The 13,103-nt window shown below is 44.8% G+C and overlaps 2 protein-coding genes across 5 annotated transcripts in view; both read right to left on the bottom strand.

Moving 5' to 3' along the window:
* Positions 1–1,689, bottom strand: part of LOC105015683 (regulator of G-protein signaling 6) — a 47,967-nt gene extending 46,278 nt beyond the window's left edge. Inside the window, exon 1 of the mRNA XM_034297508.1 lies at positions 1,334–1,689. The gene's annotated coding sequence lies outside the window, so the exon portion shown is untranslated. The remainder of the gene's footprint in view (positions 1–1,333) is intronic.
* A 5,213-nt stretch (positions 1,690–6,902) lies between these two features.
* LOC105015682 (signal-induced proliferation-associated 1-like protein 1) overlaps positions 6,903–13,103 on the bottom strand; it is a 48,730-nt gene continuing 42,529 nt past the window's right edge. For all 4 annotated transcript variants that reach the window (XM_010879004.4, XM_010879005.4, XM_013137501.3 and 1 more), the window contains 10 exons: positions 12,632–12,771; positions 12,449–12,531; positions 11,807–12,177; positions 10,210–10,434; positions 9,749–9,905; positions 9,337–9,538; positions 8,997–9,140; positions 8,783–8,882; positions 8,475–8,553; positions 6,903–7,715 (listed from right to left, as the gene is read on the bottom strand). In XM_010879004.4, the coding sequence (XP_010877306.2) occupies positions 7,572–7,715; positions 8,475–8,553; positions 8,783–8,882; positions 8,997–9,140; positions 9,337–9,538; positions 9,749–9,905; positions 10,210–10,434; positions 11,807–12,177; positions 12,449–12,531; positions 12,632–12,771 (1,645 nt within the window). In that variant the 3' untranslated portion in view covers positions 6,903–7,571. The remainder of the gene's footprint in view (positions 7,716–8,474; positions 8,554–8,782; positions 8,883–8,996; positions 9,141–9,336; positions 9,539–9,748; positions 9,906–10,209; positions 10,435–11,806; positions 12,178–12,448; positions 12,532–12,631; positions 12,772–13,103) is intronic.

The raw sequence follows: 13,103 nt of genomic DNA, 5'->3' as shown, positions 1-13,103 counted from the left end.
TAACGTGACTAACATTTGATCAGGCCTGTCAGTCCGGTGTATTCTCATGATGCAAAGCTTCAAATGTTACCGTAAGGGATTATAAATGACCTCCATTCCATATCCATCACACTAGAGTGCCCCACCACTCAACCCTCTCCATGACAATTCATTCTGCTTAACTGAGGATTTTCAATAACCTAAGTTCACAAGGCTACAATCATATTCCCCTCCAGTTGAGTTAAGGAGTGCGTGTCAGATTTGTATAACCATTTATAATCGCGCTCCGTCAGGCAGAGAAAGAGAGAGGATTACATAATTTGACACATTCATATTTTCGGAGTACATAGAAGATAAAGGACACAGGATAGAGCTTCCAGGAACAGTCCCATTAAAAAGCCTCATCATACGCCTGCCCGTTGGACTGTTCCTGTTCCATTATAAGAGAGCATCTTTAAGTTTTATTGTGGTTTATCTGAAAATGGTTCCGGAGGGCAGGAACTGGCAAGTGTCAGTGCAATTACATAATTGAGTCTTGAAGTATTCATCGCCACATTGTCATCCATTACAAACATAGGCTATGATTATTAGAGGATCAGAATATATCCACTAGTTGCATAGGACAAGTTGTTTTGATCTTTTGCGGTCACGCTTTCAACCGCTCAGCGTTATGCTGTAGACCCGGGGCAGTAAGCATGTGCATGATTCATGACTGTAATGTTAATCCACTTTTGATCCAGTGTTGTTATTGGCATCATGATGATGGATTGCAGTTGCCTGCAGCCTGCATTGATTGGCAGAATGTCTGTTCTATACTAAGTTGTCTCCATATCCATTCATCAATTTTTCACACCACTCAGACATTCTGTATGTACAGTGTCAAATTTACAAGACAGTGAAAGGATGAAGAACTGTAGCAAAATGTCCTTGCCAGTGACAGCCACATCCTGTAATTTACGGAAACCTATTCCTTTCCAGAGCATGCAAATCTAACTTCACATGACACATTCTAAATATGTCTGTCAATCCATCCCAGTGAGAAATTTAACAGAATGGACTACAGCAACTGACATCCCCATGCACACAGTCACACACACAGCCCAAACTAGTGATCAGCACACAGCTAGCCGGGATATCAAATTACTCCTGCATTCCCTCTGAAACCAACCGATGAACAAGTCCTCATCTAATAGTGTAGTCTCAGCAGGAGACCGAGCCTAGGAGAAGAGTTGACATACCACAGGCACAGAACAGACATGCACTTGATCATGCACAGCCAAGCAGCCTCACTCACACCAGCCAGCCAATACAAGGATCCTGACAAGGATCTCCCAGCTAACAAAGCATTCATTACCTTAGCAACAAAATAAAGCCTTGTCCAATGCTCCCTGTTTTTCTGTCCTTAGCAACAAGCAGCAGGAAGGTTCATGGCATAATTGGCGGGAGGGGAAAAATAATGGAAAAAAAGAGAGGATGAAAGCAGCAGAGCAGCGAGGGAAAGAGAGTGAGAGAGAAGGAGAGAGAGAGAGATGGCAACTGGTTTGTCACTGCAGTATTCCGTTATTCCTCCTCTTCTCCAGTCCTCTGCCTGCCATGGGAGGGAGGGAGCACAGAGTAGAGCGGTCAGTTAGGGAGATTCTCGCATGTGCGCTCCTCCTTTCGGTCTGCCTGTGTGTGTATGTGTGTCTGAGTTTGTCTGTGTGGCTGAGGGAGAGAGAGAGAGAGAGAGAGAGAGCGAGAGAGGGAGAGGGAGAGAGAGAGATGTGAAAGGCAGATCGAGTTGGGAAAGGGGAGGAACACAGGAATTAGGGAGAAGGTAAAGAGAAAAAGAGAGGGAGCAGAGGGTGAGTGAGAGAAGGACTGAGAGAGGAGACCAGATGGAGAAAGTGCTGTGGAGGCTGGGTAGCAAAGCAAGAAAGAAGGGCAGATAGAGGGAGAGATGTACACACTGCAGTAGCGCCCACTGATGCTGAAAATAAGAATGATTCCATTAGGAGGACACTGAAATCACAAGAAAATAAGAATGATTCCATTAGGAGGACACTGAAATCATAAGAAAATAATAATTATTCTACGAGTAGGACACTGAAATCATAAGAAAATAAGAATGATTCCATTAGGAGGACAATGAAGTCATGAGAAAATAAGAATGATTCCACTAGGAGCACACTGAAATCCCAAGAAAATAAGAATGATTCCATTAGGAGGACACTGAAATCATAATAAAATAAGAAATATTCCATTAGGAAACTGAAATCGTAATAAAATAAGAATGATTCTATTAGGAGGACACTGAAATCGTAATAAAGGCCAGGTTTCACAGAGGGAATGTCAAATGATTTCCTAGAGGAGCAGAGCCGGAAAGATAATGGAGAGATAATGAAATATATAGCTTGTTAATTTACATTGTAATTAACTTTTAATTGAAAGTCCATATTCAACCGGCTTTATTAAATGTATGTATGGTTGGTAAATTGTCTGATAACATGAAAATGACACCCTATCTAGTGAACTGACATGTATACAGCACTATGCAGTTATTCTGTATTTCTCAACATATTACAAAGCTATTCCGATGTATCATGTACTTGTTTCAGGGGGTCAAAGGACTGCTGTCTTTTTTCCTCTGTCACACCCCTCCCTTCTCCTTTTCCCACTCACTCCAGGACCATCCAAGCTTAAAACAAATCAAAGCTTTTGATGAGCCAAAATGGCTAAAGCTTTTTTCTACTACAGTAAAATTAGATAGAAAGTCCCCCCAAGGAATTTTCTCCCAGAAATAGATTGCACGGCCAATTTGCCAATACACTCACACAAGGAATTTCCAAAGAACCAACCAGTTACATGCATGAACAAATTCAGAGCCAATGCATTTGTATTGCAGCTTTCATCCTCACCTCCTGTGCATTTGTCTTTTTAAGTATGTGTTTGTGTGTGTTTGTCTGTGATGGTGAACTCTCGGGCTCTTAACACCATCCACAGCCTTTTTTAAGCTGGGTTGGGTTTCCTGCTGTAAATTCCTCTAACATGTTTCCTTTGGAGCCCAGCACCCCACGTAGTAGGACAACACAAGTCAGAACACTGAAACGTTCCACTTACATTCTGGTGGCATCATATAAAATGCAGTCAAATGGAACTTTCCCTTCTGCAAAACAGATCATCATTAAATAATGTGTGAAAAGAGGTGTAAAGAGAGCACAAGCTCACAGACTCACCAGTCAATGGCAGTTGTTTCTTGTTGGGACACATGAGCATCGTTTTACTTTGACATTTAATATTATCAGCCCCCATTGTGGATGACATGTAAAAACAAAAACCTTTCATGGAGTGCTGACAGGAAAAGAGAAACCACAGTGGGAACACGCTAAATGTCCACATGATTATCACCCATCCCCCATCCAACACCCATTACATCCTTATGGCAGTGACATGAAAAGCTGTTGTTATAACATTTAACATTAAACTGGCTAGGTTCCGACTCAGGCTTACTCAGACCTGTGTCTAAACCATTATAGCGGTGTATTGGTTTTAAGGAGTACAGCAGTCAAAATCCTTTAGAAATCTAAATGTTCATTGTAATGAAGAACATTCTGGAAAGACAGGGAAGAGCCTGTGTGCTACGTGGAGGGTCAGTGTTTTAGAGAACGCCCTAGGCAACAGGATTTAGTCTCTTCAGCTTCCATTCGCCTCCCTGTGCTTCATGTGCTATGTCTTCATGTGCTATGTCTTAATGTGCTTTGTCTTCATGTGCTATGCCTTCATGTGCTATGTCTTCATGTGCTATGTCTTCATGTGCTATGTCTTCATGTGCTATGCCTTCATGTGCTATGTCTTCATTTGCTATGTCTTCATGTGCTATGTCTTCATGTGCTTTGTCTTCGGCAATGACAAGTTGTGTTAAGGAATGGAAGGTTTGCTACAGGGGATGGTGCTCTGACTAGGCTTCATCTGCATTCATGCTGAATTATTGACGAGAGATTCGTCACAGTTCTTCACTGGTAAAATATTAACCATGAAATCATCACATCTGGCATCCCTGAGCTATTCAGACACTCTTTTTGGATTTAGTCCATTAATCAACTGAATCAGTATGCTGGGACTGGTTTTTATTTGAGCGTACTGTTCTAAATCATGCCCTAGGATCTAGAGAGTGTCTGGTGAAGTCAGCGTTAAGTGCAGCAATTCTCAACTCAACAGGGGATAATACTTTTATCGCCAGTAGTAAATTCACAAATGGAATCATGTGGCGGCTCAGTTTTTTTTAATCTTTCAATTTAAACTTTATTTATCCAGGTAATTCCAATGAAAAATCACATTTTGCTAGAGACAGTTGTTCCAGGCAGCTGCCAGAGTTAGCAATATTAAAGCAATATTACAAACAACCCCTAACACCACTTTTCTGTCTTTAATGGTTAATCTCTGTATTTAACGTTGAGTTACGGTCTGTCAGTGAAAAAACAGCAGCTCGCTGTTAATCACAAATGAGCACATGCTCCCCTCAAACCCTTGAGGCTGGCTCTGGACCGACAAGTCTCCCTTTACATCCTGGTTAACACCTCCGAGGACGATGCCCCAGCAACCCTGTATATGTTCTATAAAGGAAACATTGGGTGTGTCAGAACCTACCCAGGGGGTCTATGGAGCTTTTTGGTCACACAGTAAAAGACCAGAGGACTTAGGCAGCTCAAAGTAATCCACAGTATTAATCTATTTCCAACTATCATTTCTAACAGAATGTTAAGCTCTTGCTGAAATGTAATTAAATGGGCAGTCTTCAAAAATCTCCATTCAGGTATTAGTAAACATTTTAATAAATGTTCCTAAAGCAAACAGTCTCCTTAGAAAAAAAATCTACCTTGATTTTTTTTTCTTTTCTTATTCGTGACTCACCTTTTTCTGGGCCTGAAGCAGAGGGACCTGGTCAGTCCTTTTGCGTCACCCAATCCACAATGAGCTACATCCTATCTTTCTGGGACAACTTTAAGTGTCTTGATGTCTCCAGACAGCTTTAGAGTCAACCTGACCCCTAAATGTAAGGGCTGCTCTGACACCCAGGTTCTGGTTAACTTCAGGGGAGCTTCACTGCCACACGGTTCTCCTATTACAGAGCCCATTCTACTCCTAAAGCTGTAATTTAACCTTTAGAACCAATAGTGACCGTCTACATCCTTCCTTTAAATTACTGTAGCTGACACAGATGGCCGTTCTTCTATAAAGGGGCATCGTGTTACATTTATGCTTTGTTATATAAGACTATGTCCTTATAAATCTGCAGTAATTGTGGAATGATAGTGTTTCATTTACCAGAATTTCTTTTTGGCTGCATAAAAAAGCACATCCTAATGTACATAATATTCATTGGTCAACAGAAGATGCAATAGCTTCTTTTGTCAGATGGAAAAATGGCACCCCCCCTTCCTTTAATTGGTGTTGCTAAGACACACAATGATCTTTCCTCAAACTAGCAATAGTAGACGGCGGCAAGCATAATCTCTCTGTCCTTTCCTAGAATACTACACAGTTCACCAGTTGCTGTTGTAGTGGGAAAACATGCACAGCATAGCATAGGGAATCATTGTGTGATCTAAAATCCATACAAATGTTTTTAAATAGCCCCAAATAATTTTTTTACAGCTTTCCTTAAGTTGGTTGAAAGAAAATTAAAATATAGTGAGTGGAGGGGTGAGTTGGACTGAATGCTATCCCCTTTAACAGTACGATAAAAATAAGAATATGTACAGTATACATTTTTTTCAAACCTTTGTTTCCATGTGTGTTGCTATTATTATTACAGTATTTTATTTGAATATCATATAACCAATGCTATGTTGTCTTGTCAGTAACTGTTCCGTACCCTGTCATCTGTTGGATTTTTTATGTTGTCCCCAGGAAGAGTACCCACTGCTTGTCCAATAGCTGAAGGGGATCCTAATAAACAAATATAGATGTATCAGTGGAAAATAGGAGGAAGCCTGCCCTGTGTCTATCAAACATACCATAATATCTTCCTCATGGCTGAGAAGAATCGCATGCACTGGAATGACCCCTAAACAAAGATAAAATTGAACAAAATATCTTTAATAGATATAAACATTTTTTACACATCACAGCTCAAAGGGAACATCATCACATGCCGTAAAACATGTCAAGAACGAAGGTGCAAATTATGATGAGCATGAGGATCATTTGATATATACAGGTTGTACAGTATAAGGACAGCATAAGCTTGGGGGGGGGGGGGGGGGTGGGGGGGTTCAGTAATACAACTCACTGTAAACAGAGTCTACCAAACCATGTAATTACTAGTTGGTGTCCTTTCATATCATAGACCAATGGCCAGATGGGACTTAACAGCAGACTAAAGCATGCCTGCAGTATTGACAGGATTTACATCTTTATGCCGTGACATACAGTACCGATTTCATCTACAGAGAGTAGAAAAAGGATCAAATGATATCTGGCACCAGAGACCTTCTTACATGCTGTGGATCAAGATCAAGTATAGCATGTGTCCATGTAACATGACATGTTATCACCACTAGGTGGCACTGTGGATCCAATGCAGCAGGCAGGCAAGAAGGGGACCATACTAGGACATCTGTACAGCAGGAGAATAAAACAGATCAAGTAGAACCAAATAGTACCCCTCACAAGTTCACTGAACACTAATCTTTGTCCTCCAGTTGTCCACCCAGTCTTCTAGTTTGTAAAGTCGTGGAACAACTGCATCCAGTAACCATTCCATCCTGGAAAGCGCTCAAACAGAATTAGGTGTTTTGCAGTGGTTACATTTCTGCTCGTATATATTTACAAGATAAACTGTAGATGATGTTCCAGCTTATTATCAGCTTTATGGCACGCATATTATTTCATTTCTATTTATTTTTTTTACATGGCAAGTGAAGTACTTTGCATCATTTAACTTGCTCTAGATGTGAGGTATACTCAGCAACCTATCATATTTCTTACATTTTCATATGGAGTCTCAATCGGAGAGGCATTACAGAGGCACTTTAACATACAATACAAATATTCCACTATACTCAATACACAGCAAAGAGACCGCCTATGTATACCATTGCACTGTAGATGTTAAATAACACAGGACCTCTCCTGTAGAAGACTGTCAGTTCCACAGCAGAGAACAGTACAGTATGAAGGGGCAGACTCTGATGAGCGAGGTCTCTTTGGGGAGGGTCCACGCAGCCCAGGGAAAGTTCTTACACCTGTCAGACATGCAGGAACACTACAGCACAGCGAGACCCGATCCTAAGAAAGGGACCAGTCTTCTCTCAGTCTCTCTATAGTACCTCTGTCTTCATTGTATCTCCTCCTCACAGGAGTCACGGTGACCGTCGTAAAGATCCAAACCAGTTCACGATGCTGTTCAGGATTGCTAAAGATCCGGCGTGATTCAGTTCATGTTGGTCGTACAGGATTTAGATTTACTGTGAATTGGTCCATGTCAATAGCAGAATCGCAGTTCCATGTCCAAGGACTCAAAGATAAAGTCCTGTGGTTCTGAGCACCCATAATGTGAATGAGCTTGATGTGGCCTAATGTGTTCAGCTGTTCATGTGTATGGCACATAGTTAGTTCATGTCGATGGTGTTGAAGACCCACTCTGTGAACTTCTTGAGCTTTGCCGAGGCGTTGTAGGACTCCTCCTGGAGCCTCTGGTTGTCCTCCCTCAGGCTCTGGATCTGGGCCTGCAAGGAGGCCTTGGCATCCTTCTCCTGGACATACAAAAACCAAACATTAAAGGGACATTTCCATTTTTTGAACCTCAATCACCATCCAAACAGCACTTTGGTCAATGATCCATTTCTGAAATGTATTTGGCTTTCTAGTTGAGTACATGAGCCATATACTGCAGTTGTCGGAAAAAGCTAAATCAATCCATCAAAAGGTCGACATAAGAAACTACACAACCATCTTATGAGTACGAGGTCTATGAAGGCTCCGAAATGTGTATAATTCTAAGTGGGTATATTTCCTGTGTTTCCCCAGAATTCATTTCTACATCTGTGGACTGCTAGTCTCACTAAGCCAAAGGTGCCTCGACCAAATATTGACTTATGGGTGTGAATACTTACGCAATCAATGATTGTCTGTTTTGTATTTACAATTAATTTAAAGCAATTTGAAGACATTTTTGTTCATTATGGACCTTTTTTTTGTTAACCAGCGGCAAAACTCATAATTCAATCCATTTTGATGGAACTTTGATCAAAACTACTGTCAGGATAATGCTTTGCCACTAAAAGAGGAAAATGTACTAAATATCCCTTTAACACATACAAAAAGCTCTCTCTACACACTAGTACTCTCCTCAGGACATTGATACAGGGCAGCTAAAACCAAGAGGTTGAGCCGTAAGTACAGATGACAGATGGACAGTGCTGGTGTTTTTTCTAACCACTGTAAGGGAAAGGCCCCCAGGTTGAAAAAAAGGTCAGTAGCAGAGGTGACAGGATAAGGCTGTCTTGACTCGCCTTATTAAGGTCATCCCGAAGCAGCTTCACCATGGACTCCAGCTGGCTGACTTTCCCCAGCAGACTGGCTGGTGTCTCACTGTGAATGGGAAACACTCTTTAACCACCCCATTTCAGACTACATAAAGACAAGCAGAACCTGAGGACTACTGGTTTGAACCAATCCAAGGTGTAGCGAGCCACAGCTCGAGTCTCCAGGGGATGTCCTAGGAGTTTTATGTAAGCATTTGGCGTAGCCAGTAAAAACTGGGGCCAAATCTGGCCATACCTGTGTCTAGATTCGCTCATGGTATGGAAGTGAGTCTTACCCAGGCGAGGGATATCTCTGTTGGGGATCAACTGACTGGGAGATGGTGGCTGGGACCTCTGCCCTTGAGCTTGCATCATTGACAGATAACAGGGTCTGAACTGCAGACAGAGAAAAACAGAACACCGTTCAGATGAACAACAGACAGACAGTAGACAGACAAGCCACTGCCCTCTGCTGTTAGATATAGGAAACATCCGGCTCAGTCTGCCTACCCTCAAAGGCCTTGGCAGCATCCACCAGGTTGGACCAGTCCAGAGTGTGGTCAGGTCCAGAGTTAGGCAGGGGCATGAGGCCCGTCTCCCTGAGCTGCAGCTTCTTGCCCCCCTGGTCCTGTCTGGACGCCTCACACAGGTCACCTGTTGGGGAGGTGCGTTAGCCGGTTCCAACTGAGCCGCCGTGGGTCAAAGGTCATTCCCGTCAAATAAACAACGACTCGTTTAACTCTGTGGTAACCCACACTTTATTGGCACTCCCGTGATAACCCCACTGGGACAAACGGCGATCCCTCGCAGGATGACCTGGCGCTAACAGAACATGGAGAATGATGCTCACCCAAAGACTTGTGGGAAGGTCGCCTGGCTGGGGCGCGGTGGGAAGTGGGAGAGCGGGGCATGGTGGAGCAGCTGAACAGCAGGTCAGTGGGGCTCTCCCGGCGCGCGGCGTACGAGGGCTCCCGCTGTCCGCTGTAGATGCTCTCGTCTGACAGAGTCCTCTGCAGAGAGCGCCGGACAGGAGGCGTGGCTGGGAATGACGGCTGGAATGAGAGAGGGGAGCGTCGGGGAGAGAGAGAGGAGCACTGTGAGGCTGCTGGCTGAAACCACACTCTGTATTGATGCACTGGAGGGAGTTTGGTCCATCAAGCAGATACTCATATCAACTACTCTGGAATGGATCTAAATGGGACAATACTTTCCGCAGCAAAACCAATGGCGCTTTGGTACTACAGCATATAGTTGCTGGATACCTTCTGGTCCTGGAGGGAGGGAGGGGGGCTGTCCAGCGTAATAAGCTTCTTCAGGTCCTCCTGCAGGCTGGACTTGGTGACCCGCTGGGGGGACTGGGCCCTGAGCTGGGCTCGGAGTTGGGGCTGGCCACCCAGCAACCCATCACTCTGGTGACGTCTGAGGAGGAGGGAAAACAACCAGCAGTGTTACGCTGCACTTCTCAGTTAGACCACAGGACGGGAGTGTTGCACTTGTTTAAAAAAGAAAAGGAAACAGGCCAAAACTTGCCATGGGAAAGGCACCTCCTCTCAGCTGACTGAAATCTCAAGCCTCTCTAATATCAACAATCTAGAACAGAGGGATTTGTTTCTACAGGGGAAGAACATCCTTTCACAACACGACTCACGCCCCGCCCCACAGTGTGACTCGTAAATAAACACGTCGGTTCAACATTCCTCCTCTAATGTCCCCCCATGCTCACTTGCGTGTACTGCCAAAGTCCACAGAGTTTATGGTGCCTCCAGGCTTCCTCCAGCCGATCAGGTACTTGGAGGTGGCTCCCTGGCGGGGGTAGAAGCTCTTGGGGCCTCCGGGGGATAAGGAGGTCTGGGAGGTGGGCGAGGTGGCCAGGGCGGACTCCTCCTGGGAGGAGCTGGGGCTGCAGCCTGGACCCATGGGACTCCCAGAGTGGCCCGAGCTCAGAGTACTACGTAGAAAGACATATGAACATGAGTTAGGATGCACTTTCAGGAGCCCATTTACAAGGTCCATCGGCCAGTTAATGAAAAGGCCTCTCTCCCACAATGACAGACTGAGTCACATGGGTGTGGAATCCTATAGTAAGCTGACAGAGAGGCATCAAGACATTCAGTTACTTGTTGATTGCATGTTAGATGGGCAGAAGAAGTGACCAAACACACTTGGGGAGCGCTATGATGTCAGCGCCAAGCTCGCCGGTTCCAGTATCGCCAAAACACCCCCCTCTCATCCTTTCACGCACAACGGGTTGAGAACGAACGAACAAATAACATTCAGTCAGAGGCCATCCTGTGGGCAAAAATGGATTTTTGATGCGAGAGGACGAAGGAGAATCTCTGGGACGATGGAACGGGCGGCAGCACGAATGTACCGCCGGCCAGTAGCCACTGCGGGAAGAAGTCATGTCAGCATGGGCCCACATCCCTGTGGAATGTTCCAGACGGGTGGCAGAATACATGCCCCTGAAGGGTTTAGGGTTTTCAGACACAGGTGTCTGACCAGATGTGTGCTAGATGGGTATTCTGAATAATCAAATACAACCGAGTGTAACTGTATTCAACTGAAAGACAAATAACAAAATTTCACTTGCATTTGTAGAATGTGACCCTCTTTCTGTCTGTAAACTCAGCATAAAATTACTTTTTCAAAAACACCTGGTTTTTCGGATTACTTTTCCTCACACGCTACAGATCCGATCTCCATATCTGAGACATCTCTGATATCTCCACATCTGAGATGGGAATTACAATATATAAATAAAAAGAAATAGGACACAGTGTCCTTGGACTTTTTCCATTTTTAAATTTCAAACACTCTTTCTCCCCAGTCTGACATGAAAGCGAGCGTCTCCCTCCTCTGACATGCTATGTGCTCGATATAACAAAGTCACTAGTCTGTGGTGCTGGAGGTATTTCAGGGCCACTGAGGAGAGGCTGAGAAGAGGAGGAAAGCCTCTGTTCACTCAAAGGAACTGTGGTTTAGGAGTGTTAACAGTGCTAAGCTCTCACATTCAGCATTCCTTAGTGTTTCAAGTGCTCTCATTCTCTCTATGAGAACTTGGCTCTCACACACAATAAACAAACACACACCCATACATAAACACACACACACACACAGCAGGCTGCTGCTTGCTACCTCCCTCACCGCCAAACAGCAAGGCTTGGGAGTTTTCCATCTGGGACAATGGGGGATATATATGGACTACACTGCATCATTGTCTGCTTAGTGAAAAATGAATATGCGAGAGGAAATGCATTGCCTGCATATATCCAGCTGGGTTGAACAGAACTGAGTGGAACACAGAGCAGTAAGGAACACACCTGGAATGGGAAGCAGCATCACTGAGGGTGTAGGAACCGCTGTCTGGGGCCGGGGAGAACACGTGGGTACTCTGGGCCGGGTCCTCTGAGCTTCCCGGGGCGGCGACCACATCCTGGATCGGCAGGGAGACGTCTGGGGTCCGCCGTTCTTGGGCCCTGGACCCGCCCGACCCTGGGGCTCCGTAGGAGGTGGCATCGATGCCGCTGTCTGTGGACGCTGCCTGCAGGTAGCCGTTGAGATCGGAGTCTGGCCGTGCCCCTGTATGGCCAGAGCCAATCTCATACCACTTCTCATCACTGTGGGCGGAGCTGGAGGCATTACTGGATAGGGTGTTGCTGCCTGATTGGCTGGAAGAGTAAGAAGCTTCAACCTGTAAAAACAAATACCTTAATGTCACCTCCTGGATGTTTGACCGAAGTATGTCTTGGCCTTTTCTCAACTGCGTATTCCTCAACTCGTTTCCCTTTTAAAATCCATTAGATTAAAAGGTTTGAGGTCCCAATTGGTTTTGAGAAGCAGGCCAAGGTAAAGACGAGCCAAAGAACTTGGAAGTGAGAAGCTATCTATCTAGCTAAGTCTTCTTACCAGAGCTCAATGTGTGTTCCAGACACATATGGTCATATTTGAGCGTGCTGGCTCACCTTGATGTTCTTGTTGGGAGACAGGTTTCCCCCCTGCTCTTGCTGCTGGACACGAGGTATTGCAGCCTTGGAGACAAAAGGGTCTGGGAGAGAGAGACAGGTATCACATGGAGAGGTGGTCATTGTACCCTCATCATCTGTATCATTAAAAAATCCACAGATATGAAAAGCATATCCCCTTACCTGCTGTGGCTCTGCTGGCTGCCCTGGTGCCCCCCTCTCCCTCTCTGGGACACCCGGCGGTAGGCTTAGTCGTGTTAGCGACATCTCCCCCTCCCTGGCGCTCAGCTGACACAGGGGAGTGGCGGTTATTGTTGCTGAACCTGAAGAAGACATGGACGAAGATGGTGTAATGTCTAGATGGATCATTTACCCAAAACAGCAGTCGGCTTGGTGACCTTCAAAACAAATTCAGTTATAAAACAAATGACCATTTCCACCTCCAGGTATTAGCCCGATGACATGTTAACATAATAGAAATTCAGCCAAATATCCCATTGTAGTCTATGTGCACCACATGGAGATGTCCTCAGCCTTAAGGGTCCATGTTTCAGTCAATCATCAGCTACCTTTTTCATGGCACAATGGTCAAGATGCTTAAGGAATGGTGGTCAGGTCTGCAGCCCAGTGTCAGCCAGGCATCCAGTGGAAAAAG

The sequence above is a fragment of the Esox lucius genome, chromosome 15 (assembly GCF_011004845.1).
Source record: "Esox lucius isolate fEsoLuc1 chromosome 15, fEsoLuc1.pri, whole genome shotgun sequence".
Classification (NCBI taxonomy): Eukaryota; Metazoa; Chordata; class Actinopteri; order Esociformes; family Esocidae; genus Esox; species Esox lucius.
The sequence above is the reverse complement of the archived record's forward strand: the minus strand, read 5'-3'. Positions and strand labels throughout refer to the sequence as shown.